This window comes from Falco cherrug, chromosome 7 (assembly GCF_023634085.1).
Source record: "Falco cherrug isolate bFalChe1 chromosome 7, bFalChe1.pri, whole genome shotgun sequence".
Lineage (NCBI taxonomy): Eukaryota > Metazoa > Chordata > Aves > Falconiformes > Falconidae > Falco > Falco cherrug.
In genome coordinates, this window is record NC_073703.1 from 42,578,264 (window position 1) to 42,591,275 (window position 13,012).

A 13,012-nucleotide genomic window follows, 5' to 3' on the forward strand; every position below is an offset into this window, starting at 1 on the left:
CTCAGTCCCTTTATGGAGTCAGGCCCCAGTCCGTGTTTTACCAGGAAGGTGTTTTTTTCAGCGAACTTGCTAGGGGAAGTCACACAGTAACAGGACTGTGTAGGTGTAGGGTTCCTTTCATCTCCTTTTTGATAATGTGGTTGCAGCCATAAAGCCACTTGGACATATTTGGACTTCAAATACTTTCCAATCCATCTGCACAAAACATCAGAAGTAGATAAATGGACTAAGCCCAATTTAGAAGAAAGGGAAATTCAGTCTGAAGAGTAAAAGTGATTTGCCTGGGAGAGTCAACATGTCAGAGCTGGGAATAAGAACTTGGGAGTTCCTGGCTGGGGCTCTGGCCTTTGTTTCTTTCTTCCCCAGAACAGGGGAAATAAGGAAATGATTAACTGCAGCCTCCCTCAGTCTAGCGCCTTTGCATGTGTTTTCCCCTCAGTCAGCGATGCCTCCTTGTGCAGCTCTGAAGTTCGTCTTTCTCGCTCGAGCACAGATCTGCAGAATACAATGACTGTTCAATTCATGAGTGCAAGGGGAAAAGAGCACAGTTTCTGTTTTCAATCAGAGATTTGACAGACTGCTTAGCTTCCTGGGTATCTGGGAGATGGCTGGGCCTTCCAGTAGGTCTGACACAAGCTGGGATGAGCTCTGTAGTCTTGCTGGAATGCCTTGGAAGTAACTGGTTAGAGGCTAAGAAACATAAAATAGCCAGGGCTGGCTGCAGGAGTTCTGCTGGGACTCATGTGGCCCTGGGAACGGGAAGTTTGCTCTCCAGAAAAAAAGAAAAAAAAGGAACGAACACCACCCTGGCAAGTCTCTCCTTTCAAATTACAGTTGCAGCTTTGTTGTTGGAGTAGCTCTATCTCTGATGTAAAACAGAACTGAAAACAGCCAACTAGTGACAGGTATTCAAAAAGAAAAATAAATAAATAAAAGTCACACGTTGTGTTCAGCAGCAGCTTTGGTTTCCCTAGGAGAAAAATGTTTAACCAACAGCTTGTTGTATAGCATTTTGCCAGGTTTCTGCAGAGCTCTAGGGAGCTGGGGGGTGTCAGCCTCCAGCTGGGGTGATGGGCACATAGCCTGGATGGCCACCTGCCTGTGGGACTGCTCTTTTGACTGTAAAGCCAAAGACACTAAACTTTGTTTTACCACTGCAGACATGGACGAATGCAGCTTCTCAGAGTTCCTCTGCCAGCACGAATGTGTGAATGCACCTGGTTCTTACTACTGTATCTGTCCTTCAGGCTATAACTTGCTTGACGATAGCAGAAGCTGCCAAGGTAAGAACATTCTTGCACTGATTAAAACCTGAGGGGACCAGAAAATAGGTCCTGTGTCTGGAAAGAGGTTTTCAGTTGAGATGCTTGGTGTTGGCATTGCACAGTGAAATACTCATAGGGGCCAATTATGGAATTCTGGTAAGAATGTCATCACGTGAATAATCCCACTGAGGTGAATTGGTATGTTGATATGAAAATAAGACTTTACTCACTAGGAAACACTACACAGGAAAGCCCTCAGATGCTCTCCTCTCTGCTGCACATCTCTTCAGTTTTCCCATTCTCTAAGGTCAGAGAGCTTGAGCAGCCAATGTCTTTTCTATTTTTGCAGCACTTAGCAGATGGGAGCACTCCAATAAGCAGAAATTAACAGAGTAAAAATTGATCTTAAAAGAGGGACCAGTTATCAAAAAGCCACTTCTCATGGTGCAAGACTGTTATGAATTTTGGGGCAATTCCTTAAGATGGAAACCAGTTTGCAAGGGTGATACCTTACACATATTTCCCTGCTTTAGCCTTTCTCTTGTTTCTTGTGTTTTAGATATCAACGAATGTGAAACCAGAAACTTCACCTGCACTTCACAGCAAACGTGTTTCAATATCCCAGGAGAATACAAATGTTTAGACCCAGTAAGATGCGAGGATCCTTATATCCAGATTAATGAGAAGTAAGTAACCTACCCAGGGCCATAAAAGTGAATTGTATCTGTGTGAAGTGTATCTAGAGTGAACCAAATACGCTGCATTTTTACGATGCAGCCGTGGACTGTGTCTAGAGAGCTATACATACATGCTGTTGCTACATTTATCATTGGTAAGCTTTATGAAATAATAAATTGCAATTCCTTACCAGGTCATCAGGTGGGATGTGATATAATGTGGTACGATATGATGATATGATACTCAGATGTGTGGGAAGTTAGACTGGAAAAACACTTTTATCAGTGAGTAAAGAAAACAGCAAAGTTTGTAATGTAATAAGAGACATTTACTTACATTACTAACTGAGTTTCACGTATGCTCAAATGCAGCCTGTTTATTAGTATAAGTATTTCCTGTAAATATTAATTAGCTTATGTCTGGGAAGTACTTTAAAATATTAGATGACAGTTATAGCAGGATACAAGTAGTTTCCTACTGCTTAAAGGTTAAAAGAGCTGAAAAATCCACAGACTGATTTGCCTTGTCCAGAAAGTGGATATGTCTGGATAGGGCTGTTGGCACTGTTACTGTCTAAATTTGGAATTACGTGAGAAAGCAAAAAAAAATAAATCCCACATTTGTAAAAATTGCCTGATTCTTTTACATTTTTGTAGGTATTTGCCTAGGGCTCAAGATATTTCATCTCCAGACAGATCTATATATATTGCAGCCCAATGGTATTTCATTCATAGTGTTTGCACTAAACCCAATTACTTGGGATTGCTTGGTAGCCTAATGTATTTTATAGAAAGGCAAGAGATGAAGAATCAGCTTCTTTCCATTATAATTTATTCATATCTTTACAATCCTTTTGGAATTAGGGCAGCTGAGGAGTGAACACATTCTGTTCTTCCAGTTCTGGGTTTACCTACCTTCAGAGGTAGCAGTCTTAAACTGGAATTTGAATATCTGAAGCCTCTGCATGTAAATTCCCCAGAGCCCAACTACAGAGTCCTTGCAGATCAGCTTGTGCCAGAACTCTTGATCTCTGTGTTTGGTGGCTTTGGCTTTGGCAGTCTAGATGTGACTGCATTCAATTTGTGGCATATGTCTAGAAGTGGTCAATATAAAAGCCAAGTGAATTCCTTGCAATTGTGTTTTCTGTGGAAGGAATTGGGTGTTTGCAATGCCAGGAGCCTTTTTATGGGGGGCATGCCAGATGAACTGTCTGAAATTGGTGTCAGTAGTGGAGATTATAGAAAAAACTGGCAAAAAGACCCAAGTCTTTTCCAGTAAATGCCCCAACATGGCTTTTCTAAAGGGACATCCTGCCTCACAACTTTATTAGAGTTCTCCGAAGAAATGAGCAGCATGTGGCTAGGGCACATGGGCTGAAGCGGTCTGTTTGGGTATTCAAAGGCTTCTGAAAAGAACCTCAAATAAGGTTATTATGGAAATTAAGCAGCCTTAAGTAAGAGAGAAGTCCCTGGTACAGAGGAATAAAAGGTTGAAAGATAAAAAAGAAATATAGTATTGAATTGTCAGCTTTCACAGTGAAGGTCTGCAGAGGTATGAGCTGGACCTACTTTGTCCAATGTATTTGTAAGCAATGTGGGAAAAAGGAAAAAACATGAGATGGACAAAGTCTGCAACAGTGTCTGAAGACAGTAGAGAAAAGGGTGGGTAGAAAAGAATGGCAGAAGGAGCTTCAATGAGTGTGCAATAAAAATGACAGGTGAAACTCAGTGTAGTGAAATGTAAGGTAAAAAGACAATCCCAAAATCACAATTAAATAAAGAGCACTGATCTGATCATAATCCGTCCAAACTGAGATTTGAGGGTTGTTACGGATAGTTCCATGATCTGCAGTACTCACTAGGGCTCAGAAAAGCAATCTGAATTTGAGGTGTTAATAGGTAGAGAATATCATTAGAGCACACACCATATCTTCAGTGCTGTGCAGCTCCTTCACCTCCTCTCAAAAGACATATAACTGGACAAAGGTTCAAAAAGAGCAATGAGGATGGTCAAAACTATGGAACAGCTGTCTTGTGAAAAACAATTAAGTTAGGACTCTTCAGCCATTAACAGGGTCAAATATGAAACCCTGAGCTGCAGAGGTTGACTGGCCTCTCTCCTTTCATTGGAATGCTGGGAGCATCAAAGTCAGCAAGGGGCAGTGCAGAGAGAGGTGAAGGGGGCTGCAGAACTCCCGGCTGCAGGGGACTGTGGATGCCAAACATTCATGTAGGTGTAAGGGGAAGCTGGACATGGATAAGAAATGCATTAAGGCATTTGTGTGATGAATACACAGAAGACATCTTTGTTTCAAGAGTTTCCCGAGTCATACCACTGGGGGCTGTTGATGGAAGTTTCATCCACTGGGCTTGCTATCCTGCTCTTCCTTAGGGTTCTGCATCTGATGCTAGAGCTTTGGTTTGGTCCGGGATGTCTCAGTGTATGTTTTCATGTAGTATATAAAAGGCTGTTAAACAAAGAATACAACATTTATGTGCATCAGCAGTGAAATTTAACATTAATTTGGGGACAGTTCAGTCTAAATTGCTACCAGAACAAACATGTACTGGTTATTCTACACCTGCAGAGCTGCTTTAAAGGAAGTACAGGTTTTCAAGGGATCTAAGGAGACAAAGGATGCCAAGACATTTTGGCTTAGAAGACAAGAAAAAGAAGGCAGGGATATAGGTAGGCCAGAATATCAATATAGAGAATACTAAAAGGGAGAAAATTCATTAAAAGTTTCATTACAAGTTTTATTGAGTCTTTTAGCTAGTAGACAACATTGTTTGTTTGTTTATTTATGCAGCTGTATTTGCATATAAAGAATCAGATATTACAGCAATTTGTAACCCCTGATGACAATCCTATCTCTGACAATTAGCCGCTGCATGTGTCCAGCTGAAAATGCCGGTTGCAGAGATCAGCCATTCACCATCTTGTACAGAGTGATGGATATGGTGTCCGGGCGGTCTGTGCCCTCTGACATATTTCAGATGCAAGCAACAACTCGCTACCCTGGAGCGTACTACATCTTCCAAATCAAATCAGGGAATGAGGGCAGGGAATTCTACATGCGGGTAAGTCTGGTGCTCACTGAGAGAAAACACAGAGTATCTTCTCATTAGCTGAATATTCTTCTGGTAGCAGAACTCAGGTTTTTATTAATATCATTTAAACCTTCAGTATAAGGCATTTTGACATGTAGACATGCAGAGCAGTGTGCTGATCTGCAGGGGCTGCTGGCTTTTTCAGGAAGGTAACCTACCCAAAGCAAACATGCTTGTTTTATGACACTTAAGGTTCAGGCAAGTCCAGGGCTGTTCCCATGTCTAAGAATAGCCCAGGTCTCCCACACTTTTTTTATTTGATGGGCAATCAGTAATTGTCACTAAAAGAGTCAACGTTTCTTGTTTGTTTTATTAAGGCCTTCCCTGGAAATTGAAAAACCTGAAAACCAAAAAAATTAGTAAAAACCCCCAACCCTTTATCCCAAGAAATTACTTTCTGGGTTCTTTGTTTTCATTTATTATGTATTTTTTTCACTGAGAACACACATTTTATGCAGACGCTGTTAGAGGAAACACAACTACTGTTTTTTTAATCTGAATTTTCCTCAGAAGACATCTCTGTTCCCCAATCTTTGCTGCATCTCTGACATGCAGGGGTAATGGGAAGTCTCTGCACAGAATGAGGCACAGCTACCAGGGATGGTGACATTCACAAGGCTGATTTTTAGGCCTAGGCAAAACCTGACTTTGATATTCGCACTGAGTTATGTTCAGCGGCTATTGACGGTTCCCATACCTCACAGAAACTGGTAGTGTGATAGACTCCAGTACACATTTCTCACAAAAGCCTCAGATTCTCACTGTAAAAAAAGGAAAATGTTTCAAAATCCTGAAGTGAGAAGTGGTCCCAGAATGATCATTTACATCTCACAAGAGCTTTCCTGTTGCAAAGTCATTACTGATCCCACTGACCTTTCCTTATCATCTGGATCAATACACCAGATGCTAAGGCTCCAGCAACCAGCATTGCTCAAATCTGCTAGTTTTGTTTTATTTATTTATCACACACCCATTCATTTGTCACCTAAAATGACCTAAAATGCTTGCACAAGCTGTCCGTTCCCCTCTGCCAGCAGCAGCACCCATCCCACTGCAGGCTGGCAGCTAGCTGGTGGTGCCTACTCAGTACTTTGGGAAGAACGAGAGCAGCAGCAAGAAGGCAAGGCAAGGCAAGGCCAGGCAAGCAAGGGGCACTGGGGAGAAGCAGGATCCCAGGATGCAGCTCCCCGGGGGCTGAGGCACTAGGGCCTAGGGCCCAGCCAGGGCAGCCCGCCCAGCTCCTCCTTCCAGCTTGGTCAGGCTTCTCTGATCGGAGATAACACAAATGCTTGGTTTCGTGGTAAAACACGTCCTGGTTTGTGTACGTAAGTTTCTGCTGGAAAACAAATTACGCTTGTTTTTAACGTCAGAAGCTCTGATTTTTAAATTCTCATAATCTACTGTTCTGGCCAGATACTTCAAAGGTCTGCTTCCACTTACTAAAACACAGATTTTCTGAAGTGCCTTTGCATATTCAAAGGTCTCTTCAGAGGTTAAGGTTCTGTGACGTTAACATATGCAATTAGACAACAAACCCTGATCCTGTTCACATAGGAACATCTGTTCTCCAGGCTCTGCTAACATAACCCCTTCTTGGTGTTCACTGCTTCAGAGTAAGTGTCCCTCATCAAACAAAATAAATCTCACACCAAAAAAAAAGTGTCACTACTTGTTTATACCCTAAATCCATGTTTTCATCTTTTTCCCTTTGGACAATAGCAAATTTCTATGTTCAATAGCTCTTTTTGTGTGCAGGGCTTGCAAAGGCTTTGCAAACTGTAGAAGGTGATAGTTCATACAAAACATGGAAATGGAGTCCAATGCTGAAATGAAGCTCTCTCTCCCCTGAATTGCAGTGGTTTGAAACAATGCAACAGTAAACAGTTACTTCAGCTGCTTGCAGACCATAGTGAGACAATAGTTTTCAAGAGCTGTTTTTTAAAATCTCACCTGCTTTCTCTTGCTTTGTGCACAGCAAACAGGACCCATCAGTGCTACTCTGGTAATGACCCGCCCCGTGAAGGGGCCCCGTACCATTCAGTTGGACTTGGAAATGATCACTGTTAACACCGTCATCAACTTCAGAGGAAGCTCTGTCATCCGGCTGAGGATATACGTGTCACAGTACTCCTTCTAAACCTTGAGTTTGTGTCCTGGAAACATTAAAATAAAAGAGGCAGTTCCTCCTCTGCAGAACTCTCTCCTCAGAAGCCAGTACGTATAGCAGCTCCAAACCAAATCAGTATTTCCACAGACCCGGTGACCTATGCCTGTCTGAGGAGGGAGGCCTCTTCATGCACAGCCCCTACCAGGATGCAGACATCTGAAGATACATTGTCAGCAGATCCCATATGATTCTTTCTGTGGTCATATATTTTAAGGACTCTTCTTTCCATTGTAAACGCTTCTAGGGTATGAGTCTATGTTTGAAAGACTGTGAACCTTTGTAGCCCCAAGGCTGCTTAGCAAAAAGCACCAAAGAAACTGAGGAAAAAGCTGGCTTTTGCAATCTTGCCTTTTTTTTTTTTTCTTTTTTTTTTTTCATTATAAATGGAAAGCAGACAAGCAAGCAGACACAGAAACAAAAAGCCAACTATTGAAACAAGGGATCTCAGAAGTGCTAATTTACATTCCCAATTATCTCTGGAATTATCAGTCAGGCACTTTGCCTCAATTCACCCTGCATTTGTCTTAATTTCACCAGTTTTTTCTTTGATTCTATTTTATAGTTAAAATTCATTGTAAATTCATTCCAAAATACATGTTGTACTATGTAATCTTCTACTTTCTAGCAAAGTGTCACATGTTTGGGTTCCTTCCTGTATTAAATCTTTCTATATAACAGAGTTCATAGAAATCTATCACTGGATGGTATGTTTTACAATATTTAGGATGTTATGATTATTTACACCCAGGCTGTTTGACACAGGTCTCCACTGCCAGAATAGTGTCCAGGGACTTCAGAGCAGATAAGAACCAGAACTCTATTTTTCCCTGTTTTCCTGAGTGTGATAGTTGCAAACAGTTTGCAATGGTTATAAGGTAGTGATACTAACTCTGTAGTTAAGGCTACAATAAATCTCCTGTTCAAGGACCACTCAGCTCAGACCCGTCCGAATTCCTTAGAAAAAAATGAATCGTCCTGTTCACGTGCAGTCTCTCTCCTACATTCCTAACACTGGGGAAAATATGCCAAAAGGGACTTGGACCAGTCTTCTCATTCATGCCTCTGCCATAAAGCAGACCCCACTACACCAGTACCCAGACCTCAAACAATGGGATCCCACCGTTTCCACAGGCAATGTCTTCTCAGGTATAGCTACTGTAACCAACAGAAAGTTTCTCCTAAACTGAATCTCCACTGTTGTAGTTTAAATCCATTGCTTTTTAGCCTACTTCCAGTAGAAATAAAAGAACAGTTTATCTTCCCCTTTGCAGCAGTCTTTAACATGTCTGAAGACTGTTGTCATGTCTCCCCTCAGACTGTTCCTCTCTAGTCTAAACAAACCCAATTCTTTTGGTCTTTCCTCATACATCACATTTTCTGGACCTTTGATCATTCTTGTTGCTCTCATCTGGATTCTCTCCAATTGGTTCACATCTTTTTTAAAGTGCAGTGCCCAAAACTGTGAAAAATATTCCAGCTGAGGCCTCACAGTGCTAAGCTAAATCTATATATATGTTTAGGAGTTTGGGGGAAAAAAAAAAAAAAAAAGTATAGTTTGCAGGTATAATGCTTACCTTATTGAAGCCACTGGCAGTTTGGCCTTTTATTTCAGTAGGGATGAGGGTTCTTATGCCTTGTTCTTAAATTTCTCTGAAGCAAGCTCTTTTGCTTCTTCCCTCTGCTGTATTGGCTTATTTGCTCCCCAGCATCGCTAGGGCAGGAAAGATAAACTTTGCTTCACCTTTCTGAGGACTGGAAGTGCTTAATGCTACTTGGAAAAAGGAGTTTATGAAGATTGTAATGTGAGCAGGCTGGAGCAGAGTAGAGCGTTATGTGAGGTCCTCGTTAAAGTGGAGTATTAAATGGAAGAATACAGACTCAGAAAGTTATCACATCAGACTGCGTGACACAATCAGAAAATTGACTCTTGTTCCTAACAAGCTTTGTTAGTCTGGAGCTGGTTTTCCCTAGCTTTAGTAATGACTCTGCTCCTTTTACTTGTACTCAGCTTGAAGGAAGCCCTGATGCAATGGCTCATAGCAACGAAACACTTGAGTGTGCTTTAGCAGCTTCCATTTCTCAATGGTTTAAAGTTTCCTCTGTGCTGTTACAATGACCTGGGATCCTGTGGCTCAGAGCTCTGTACACAGGCTGTCCTTTATTGTAAAAACAAATAGGCTGGACCCTGGCTCTAGAGTTTAGTGGGCCAAGCTGAGGGCAGGAAGCCAGTGAGTTTTGTGAGTAGCCGACTTGGAGGAGATAAACGTAGCAGAAATGTGCAGAGAAATATCAGAAACAAGAATGTGTTTCCTGAGTGTATCATGGCTCATCATATAGCCCAGTCTTGGTGGGGAAAACAGAGATGACCAGGAAGGAGGAACGCTAGTTTGTTACAATGGGGCTAAAAGTGCTCATGTGTACCCGATGATGGAAGTGAAATGTGGGAAACAAGCAGGCTCTGGTGGCCCGGAGAGCAGATAAGGGGCAGGCAGGGTCTTGCATTAACGATGTTAAAACTCTAAATATGCAGAAAACTTTCCTATTGCTTAAAAGCCCCTTTTCCCCCACTTTGTGCCCCTACATTATGGCTTCTTCGTGCCCTATTGAGGAGTATTCTCTTTCTGCCGTCACATCACCTCCTGGAGAGGACGCACACCCTGTTAGGCATCAGACAGCTTCTCACTTCTGGGCTGTTCTCCCATGGCCCTCACATACCAACCTGATTTAACCCTAATTTAGAAACATCAAAACCCAGAGGAATTCCATAACAAAACACTTTGTTAAAAGACTAAAGCTTGAATGCTTGGTTTTAGCAGGGTCCAGCAAATACTCATAAAACAATATTAAATTTTCTATATAAACATTCTGTGCCTTAAAAAAAAAAGTGAAAAGTCTGGAAACAAAGGAATTCAGCCACTTCTCAACCGCCATAACATCTTTCATCACTCACTATCACTCCAGCCAACTCTAACTTTGCCAAAATATATGCCAATCTCAAAATAATAAATTACTAGCAGTTTATAACATCTAAACTCTCCATTTCCTAGTCAGGGTTCTGTTTCCAATAGACCATTGCAGGCTCGTATATTACAGCAATTCTCACCAAATAAAAAAAAGGACTATGCATGTCAGGTTTTTTACAGCATGAAAGTTAAAAATGAAAACTTGCAACTGCTGTACACATTCATGTTCTCCTTTGAGGCCAGGCCTCCCTAAAAGCAGACAGAATTACAGGTCTGCTCAGAAAATTATTCTTTATTCTAACCTACTGCAGAGGATTTTTTAACACAAAGAATTTTACCGTATGGTTAACAGACAACATTCTGGCCAGCACCAGATGAGGGTACTGACCCTGGTCTGGGTACGTGTGGCTTCCCTCCAGCTCTGCTCGAACATGCTCCTTGTTCAGGGTGGCAGAGCCGTTTCCTGGCCAAGCTGGGGATGGACAGCTCTTTGCCTCTCCTGCCTGTTGGCTGCCATGTCTGTTTAAACAAAGGTCCTCAGGAGAAAGACCACCTCGCACGGTGTGTTTGTACAGCACCTATTGCCAGTGCAGTAACTGGAATAAAAGTAAAGAAAAGCAGAAATGGCAGTAATCTTTGATACAGATCACAATGATTAGGAAGGAGAATCTATTCTGACAAATTAACAAAAGGATTCATGCTGATCGGGTTAGGTGCCAGAGGCAGAAGAATGGCAAGAGCTGTAGAGCTGAATGGGTCCAGTTGTCTAACTTATTTGACCTCAAGATAGTTTTAGGGGATTGACTTTTTTTGACACAGACGACAAAATGTTATTTCACCTAAGAGTTTGCTGGATCCCACAGAATCGCTTTTCAACTTGTGCTTCTCTCACATCAATAACTTTGTTGAGAAAACCTAAGTTTCTATGAGTACCTGGTCACCCACCATCAAGTGTCCAGGGCCATTCACAGAGAGCTTTCTCCTTTTCAAGTTGGAGGCCGGCACTCATATTTAGCTTTTTTTTGGCTCAGCTTTTAGAGCAGTCAACTTTCATTTTCTCATAAACATGGTATCAGCATCCACAGAACTTACACATTCATTTTCCTCTGTCTAGAGCAAGTCAAGCAATAGAATCATTACAGTTTGTATCGTCCAAGTTCTCCAGTCTGACTTATTCACGGGATATGCTACTGAACATCTTTCATAGCATGTAGCTGTATTGGAACCCAATGAAAATTTCATAGAACAAAGATGTTAAATTAAAAAAAATGAATCAAAGTATGCCCTAATGTTATTCAAGCCTGACAGGCACTATTGTTAAAATAAATCTCTATCCTGGATGGACAAAACCCTTAGCTGGTGTTAATTTGCATGACTCTGCTGCTTTTTAATGGGAAAGATAAAAAGCATCCTTAGGATCTTCCCTGTGTGTGTGTAAAGCCCTGTGCATGTATCTGCACATATGGAGAATTTACAGAAGCTAAAACTATCTGTGGTAGTGTGGGTCTGCATTTTTAAGTCAAATAGTTGTAAGATAACATGGCACAAGCAAATTCTGTTCACTCATATGACATATGTGAGGACAAGTGATTTACACCCATCACATTTTGTTGTTTTAAGTCTTTGAACCAAGTTGGAATAGCTCAACCCCAAAGCAGGTGCCGTGCCTGAAGACTGAGGCTGATGGTCATAACTAGACTTTTTGGGATTCCACAAAAAGCCTGCCCAGAATGGTGACCTGCGCTGAAGGGTAGTGTAGGATGTGTAACAGTCCAGAAGTATGGTGCAGGGATGTCTTCAATCCTGCAGCTGCTTCTTCTCTCACTTGTTTCAGTGCAGAGTGCATCTGATGTTTTTAAGTGCTCACATCAGAGATGGAAATCTTACCCATTCCAGGTCTTAACTCAAACTTCTAAGATCCCTCTAGTGGTTTCCATTGGCCAAACTGATCCCCTCACATAACTAATTTTGATGAAGTCACATGAGGTACAGTTTGGGTACAAGGCAGATAGATACGCTTTTACACCAGCAGGTGAATAATGATGCAGTGACCTTGATGTAAGAACTGAGGAATGTAGCTGGATAGCAAATGGATCTTTAGAAAACACTTCAGCAACCAAAAATTACCAAAATATTCAATCTCTTTCAATTCCCTCCTGTATCCCAGAAGTCACTCATTCTCCCTTTTGAGTTTGTCCTGGACAAGTGATCTCATTATGGTCATGCACCGCAAGTACATTCTAAGTGAGCTCCACTTCTCCTCTGGCACTACATAACATTTTTCACTTTGCTTTTCAAAGATCACTTGTAGGCTATGTGTCTCTTCTTTAGGCTCTGACTGACCTCAGCTGCTTTCCTCACAGCCAAGGCAGATCCATTATTTCCCTGCCAGGTTCCTCTGCAGGCTCCATCTGCACAAGCTCTCCATGTGTTTCACTGGAAATGCAGGCACTGCTGTTGACCCATCTGCTGCTTTTGTACCTTCCCCCCGACGCCCCCCCCCCCCCCCACTGTTGGTGGGCAGCCTCACAGCAGAGTATTCGGTCTGAATTGCAGAAGGGATTGCCCAGGCTGCTGGCAGAGCCTGACTTCATGAAGAGGATTCTAAAAAAACCACTCCCACACACAGTTTTGAAGATGCTCTTTTAGGTCTTGATGAAACACTTTTCTCCTGAAATTGCATCTGTATCATGCTGGCTTGATAGTCTCAAGGCTTTTTAAGAAGCCTGATAAGGACATGCTTACACAATACATCCTTGGGCTCTTCACAACTTGCATGAAGTTTTCCCAGTTTCCCAACAGAGTATTTGGCTCAGTCACAGAGAGTGT

At 41.9% G+C, this 13,012-nt stretch overlaps 1 protein-coding gene across 4 annotated transcripts in view; it reads left to right on the top strand.

Moving 5' to 3' along the window:
- The window catches only part of FBLN5 (fibulin 5), a 55,778-nt gene extending 47,619 nt beyond the window's left edge, over window positions 1–8,159 (top strand). For all 4 annotated transcript variants that reach the window (XM_027804910.2, XM_027804912.2, XM_005438881.3 and 1 more), the window contains 4 exons: window positions 1,161–1,283; window positions 1,825–1,951; window positions 4,828–5,023; window positions 7,029–8,159. In XM_027804910.2, coding sequence (XP_027660711.1) covers window positions 1,161–1,283; window positions 1,825–1,951; window positions 4,828–5,023; window positions 7,029–7,190 — 608 coding nt within the window. In that variant the 3' untranslated portion in view covers window positions 7,191–8,159. The remainder of the gene's footprint in view (window positions 1–1,160; window positions 1,284–1,824; window positions 1,952–4,827; window positions 5,024–7,028) is intronic.
- Window positions 8,160–13,012: the final 4,853 nt, after the last annotated feature.